This window comes from Trypanosoma rangeli, assembly GCF_003719475.1.
Source record: "Trypanosoma rangeli strain AM80 chromosome Unknown Tra_15.4_contig_00281, whole genome shotgun sequence".
NCBI lineage: Eukaryota > Euglenozoa > Kinetoplastea > Trypanosomatida > Trypanosomatidae > Trypanosoma > Trypanosoma rangeli.
In genome coordinates, this window is record NW_021706025.1 from 1 (window position 1) to 5,298 (window position 5,298).

At 47.5% G+C, this 5,298-nt stretch overlaps 2 protein-coding genes and 1 pseudogene across 2 annotated transcripts, besides 4 other annotated features; all 3 read left to right on the forward strand.

Moving 5' to 3' along the window:
* The first annotated feature begins 114 nt into the window (after positions 1-114).
* Positions 115-170: a microsatellite.
* A 266-nt stretch (positions 171-436) lies between these two features.
* Positions 437-3,421, forward strand: TraAM80_07090 (ATP-dependent RNA helicase; the record flags this gene model as incomplete). Its single annotated transcript, XM_029383901.1, has 1 exon — positions 437-3,421. The coding sequence occupies one exon, from the start codon at positions 437-439 to the stop codon at positions 3,419-3,421; it is 2,985 nt and encodes a 994-aa protein (XP_029236248.1).
* Positions 3,422-3,595: 174 nt separating this feature from the next.
* Positions 3,596-3,626: a sequence feature (A-rich).
* Positions 3,627-4,037: 411 nt separating this feature from the next.
* Positions 4,038-4,095: a sequence feature (A-rich).
* A 161-nt stretch (positions 4,096-4,256) lies between these two features.
* Positions 4,257-4,515, forward strand: TraAM80_07091 (hypothetical protein; annotated as a pseudogene).
* An 8-nt stretch (positions 4,516-4,523) lies between these two features.
* Positions 4,524-5,060, forward strand: TraAM80_07092 (uncharacterized protein; the record flags this gene model as incomplete). The annotated part of the gene is made up of 1 exon (XM_029383902.1): positions 4,524-5,060. The coding sequence occupies one exon, from the start codon at positions 4,524-4,526 to the stop codon at positions 5,058-5,060; it is 537 nt and encodes a 178-aa protein (XP_029236249.1).
* Positions 5,061-5,259: 199 nt separating this feature from the next.
* Positions 5,260-5,298: a microsatellite.

A 5,298-nucleotide genomic window follows, 5' to 3' on the forward strand; every position in this document is an offset into this window, starting at 1 on the left:
TCCCTTCTCGCGAATTGGCGGCGTGTGGCACGCGCGTGAATGTGTGCGGAGACCTAAGAGCGTCAAAGCAATGAGGTAACACATTGTGGGACATATCCGTGCGGTTACTTTCTTTCTCTCTTTCTTTCTCTCTTTCTCTCTCTCTTTCTCTCTCTCTCTCTCTCTCTCTCAGTTTGATTGTTCTTGTCCTCTCCTCATGGTTTATCTCTGAGAGGTGGACTCTATGCAAGAAGATGCTACGCCTTTTCTTCTTGTTGTTCCTGCTATTGTCCGCCACACGACGATGGCCACGACACGTGGAAGAGGAATAAGAAAGAATAGTGAACTAAAACTCTTCCAATCCCACCAAACTACACCCCAAAAAAAAAAAAAAAACTGAAATCACCGCTGCCCCCCATCGCACGCGGAACACGGCATCAGAAAATTAAAATAGGAAATGGCAACCGTTCTCCGTCATGGCCGTAAGGGAGGAAAGGTAAGTTCATCTCCAGCGGTCGGCCCACGAGCTATTACACCTGGAAGTGCCATGTCTCCCGTCTCACTGCAAGCGGGCGGAGAAGGCACCACCATTATCAGCGACCTAAGCGCAGCGCATCCGTTTGACCCGGATGCAATTGCGAATGTTGCCAAAAAAGCCTCAACCAGCGAGGCCAATGTTCTTCAGTTTGACATGGAAGCCATTCAACACATTGGTAAAGGTGTAATGGTGGGACGGACGAAGCAGGTGCGAACCACAACCCGTCAGCCGCAGGTTAGAACTACAGAAGCGGTACTGAAGTTACGAAATACCATTGGGGAGCAAAAGACAACGCCGGAATCCCTAACACATCCTTTGGCTCTTGAAAAACTTACAGACCACGATGTTTTGGTGGTACACACGCCTCGAGACGCTATGGTTTCGGCAGTGTCTCTTTCTATGTCGAAACAACATCCAAAGGTGCTGGTGGTGGTCCCCAAGTATTTTGAGGTGACTCCTGTTAGAAGGTATTTGACTAATTTGACCATCAACAATTTAAGGGTAATGGCGGGAGAATTTTGCGGGCAAACGTTTCAGGGTTTTCAGTCAGACTATTTATGGGTGACAAGCGCAGAAATGGCGCTGCTTTGTCTGACAAAACTGCAGAGCATGGCTCCCTTTTCATACGTGGTGGTCCCTGGGCATCTTGGCACATCTCAATTGGTTTCATGTTTTGTCAAGGCGTTTGCTCAATGGATGCTAAGTGGAGCGGCGTCAACTCAGTTTGTGAGGCTTGTTGTAACATCGGATCGAAGGGATCAAAACGAATTTCAAGGCATGTTTGGGCGACTTAGAGTCGCTTTTGATCAAGATCCAGTGAAACGTGTTACGGAGTTCTCGTACGGTGAAACATGTGCTCTGGTTGAAAAGGAAATGATGGAAATGGAGCAGGATGGATCTGGAACCTTTCCACCGCCCACAAAGCGGCTTATTGACTACACAGCAAAGCTTTCAGCAGACGTCGTGCAGTGCATTATTAAAGGAAATGAGAAGCCACAGGTCATTGCCGTCTTTACGGCTGAGGCACGCAATGTTTTAATTGCACTTCAAGAAGCTCATCTTGAGGATTGTGCTATTTACTCGGGATTTCAAAACACTGAAGACACAACAAACGCTAAACACCGTGTATGTGTAATGAATCATGTTCGTCACGCTTTGGGCGTGGATGATGACTGCACCATGGTGATTGATATGGGCACTATTCGTCGTCCAGCAGCGCAGCACAAGTCTGAGAGTTTCATGGCTGCCAGTACAACCGAATGGGAAACAAAAGTGGAACGTGCAGGACGTTTATCCCTTCTCGAGAGGAGGCAAGGATGTTGTTATTTTGCCTTGTACCCCGATGAAGTTTCCGCAGCTTTCAGTGAGGATGCCACATCCCTCCCTGATGTCTTTGACGTGGAGGATGCATTTGTTCATTGTGCTCGTCTGAATATCCCTAAGAGGGAAGTAGCAGCTCTCCTTCCGGCTGTTCCGGCCGAAACTGCCGAACACGTATTGCATAATCTTGCCGAAAAAAGCATTATATCCAGTACACAGGACTTTGCCATTACGTTTGTAGGGGAAGTGGCTTCCCGTCTTCCTGTGGATTTAGACATTGCGTCCTTTATTATAGGTGGTTGTAACCTTGGCCTTGGTGAGGCCGCCTTAGCCATTGGTAGTGTAGCGGCGTTGCCCTTCCGTTCCATTACTCCGTTAACATGCAGCAGCGCCTCTTGGGATGAATTCACAAACCGAAGCCGTGACCAATACGCTGATGAGATTGCACCTCAGAGTGACCTCCTTGCTGACACCCTCGTCTTTCTTGAGTGGCTTACACTGCGTATTAAGGGAGAGTCCACCACGTGGTTTCTTGAGGAGACCCTTATCCAGGAGTTTAGGTTGATCAATATTGAGAACTTGATGAAATATATGCGAGAACAGTTGAAAAATTATGTATTCCTAGATCGTGTTAATACACCAGAGTCTTTGATTAACGTGGCAAGCGCTATACGGGGAAAGACGACCATCCTTTTACTTTTGGCGTCTGTGGCCTTGGCACGACGTACCGCCTTTATTCGCGACGCAGGACACCTCAACGAAAAGGATCGTTATGCTTCCATGGCCTTTGTTCGCACTTCCAAACGAGTGGTGCCACACACTTATATTCCCTCATCTATAAAATGGGAAACTGGTAAGATTATGGTCCCGGTAATTCTTAAAAACAGCACAAATATTCTTGCCGGTGTGTTCTCGCTCATTCACGCACCATATTTTTTTGCCTCACTTCTGCTTCTCTATCCATCCGTGGAGTACTCGAAGCCCGTGATAAAGGATAATGCCACTGTCGTGTACTTTGGCGTCTCATGTAACCGTCAGATGAAACGCTTCGTGGTTTCTATTGAAGATGCTGTACGAATTCTCGATTTCCGGGATAATATAAATCTGGCGCTGGGTTGTATGCAGGCACTTCGCACTTCCACCCCTCCCATCTCGAGAATAACGTTTTCTCTCTCTCTGAAGAGTTTTGATCGTCACTTTGACATTGGGCAGCTGCATAAGGACATTTGCTCGCAGCTGCTTGAGCTGGTGAACGTGTTAAAGGTAACGGAGTATCAAGGGAGCTTTGAGACCTACGTCACGCACTGCACAGCCCCAAGGGAGTTGTTGCCCAAGGCTGACATACCTGCGCATGATGAGGAGGTACTTCGTTGGTTTGTGGACGGCACAGTGTGGGAAAAGTTGCGCACTCCCAGCTCTGCCGTAATGCAAACCAGCAGTTCTTTTGAGGATGGGCCACAGTGGTTGGATGGAGTTTCGATCTTTGCCGCGAACTACGATGACTACTATGATGATGTGGAGATAATGTCGGATTCCTACTTTATGTGCCACGGCCCACTCATTGAGGACGATGATGATTGGTAAACCTGCGCGTAACCCATTGTTGTGACTGGTGCCGTTGACTGTTTTTGCATTAATTGGGGACAAGGTGGTGACAAAGTGCAGAGGCGCACTCATACACACGCACGAGGAGGAGAGGAAAAGCAAACAAAAAAATATATGAAAAGAACAGTTGGGGCAAGCGATGCGCACACACGCAAAATAAAAAAAAAACATAAATAAATAAAAAGGACAGGAAAGAAGAAGTGGAACACCATGACCCCCTAATGGGGACATATTCATGAAACTTCCAGAAAGTATGAACTGGCGGCAAGGTGAATTATGCGGGCATGTTTTGGCGGAGCGGGGTGTTACGAGAATTTGCTACTTTTTGCTTTCATCTTTTTGTTTCTCGTTAACAGTGAAGAAGAGCAACCTGAAAAGAAAAGCAGAAAGGCACCCGGTGGTGGGAGTGTGAGGTAAGATGTGGGCTCTTTGCGCCGCGTATTTTGCACCGAGGCCACAGCGTCAGCCCGCCTGTTGTACACCATTTGAGCTTAAATTTATTTATGCTTTATGATGTCTACTCTTCTGCTTTCTGTGGAAGTGATGAAGACCAGACGGGTGGAGGGTGAGGGAAGGAAGGCCTTAACTTTGGGCAAATGAGAGAAAGAAAGAAAAAAGCAGCTAAAACACAACGAAGTGAAGAAAAAAAAAGACGCTTCTCGCATGACTAATGGAGGAACTGGGTGTTGTTGTTTCCGTTTATGACTTCTCTGTGCAATTCACGGTTGAGGTCTTTTGTGGGTCTTCTTTTTTTTTTTTTTTCGTGTTTGTCCATCAGTCTGGCTTCTACAGTTGATGTTGTTGGTTATGTGGTGATGGTGGTGAAGTATTGTTTGTCGCAGCATAGACTCGCTTGGGATTTTCTCTTGACCGTCGCGACGAGGCATGCCCCCCCCCCCCCCCTACCCACCCACTCCACACACACACACACTCCCTTTTCTTCTTTCTTCTGTTACTTTGGACTCGTCTCTTTTTCGCTTGCTTGGGTTAAACTTCTGTGCTCTTCAACTACATTAGGCAAAACGGGTGAAGTGGTGTGTCTTTTGCTCTTTGCGTAGAAAGAGGAGTGTAGTAGTTAACTATGGAAACATTAGATGAGGCGGCAGTTGACGCTCTTATTCGTGAGGAAGAAGAGCGGGTGCGGCAGTTCAAACTTTTTCACTGCACAGATGACGAGCGGCGGCGTGAATATGGTGCGGTTCCTAAGCCTGTATCACAGCCACCACCGCCACCGCCGCCGAGAGCGAAACTCTCTGGTTCTCCTTTGGAGATGCTGTCAGAGAACGCGGAAGAGGCGCTGGTGCATGAATATGAACAGTATCGTCGCGGCGGCGACGAGGATGACATCAACATGACCCTCCGATGCAAGGGGCCTCCTCCACCGAATTATGATGGACCACTGCTTACACTTACAACCCGTGGTCCGTATACACGCGTTGAGGTACTCGCATGCCGCCCGCCGGTGCGGCCCCGCTTTGACGGGAAAAAGACGTTGGAGAAAGATCGTAGTCCGTATTACCCACGGCCACTACGAGAGAAGCCCAAAGAGGACAACGTTGCAAGGCCAGGGGATTCACTGCGGCGGTGGAAGTACAGTATGGGCTTTCCTGACACATGATTATCTTGAGTGCGTCACTATCGAGGGTGATAAAAAGCTCATGCATCAATGTATACACGTATAGTGCGTACGGAAGGGAAAGAAGAATGTGTCACACGTTTAACTCGTGATTATTTTTTCTAAATGTAAAGATTCTTGTTGCTCTTCTGAAAGGTTGTTGCTTTTTTCTCGTTAACGAATTGCCTTCTATTTTTCCCCCTTTTTTTTCGTTTTTTTTTCGTTTTTTTTTTTTTGTTTT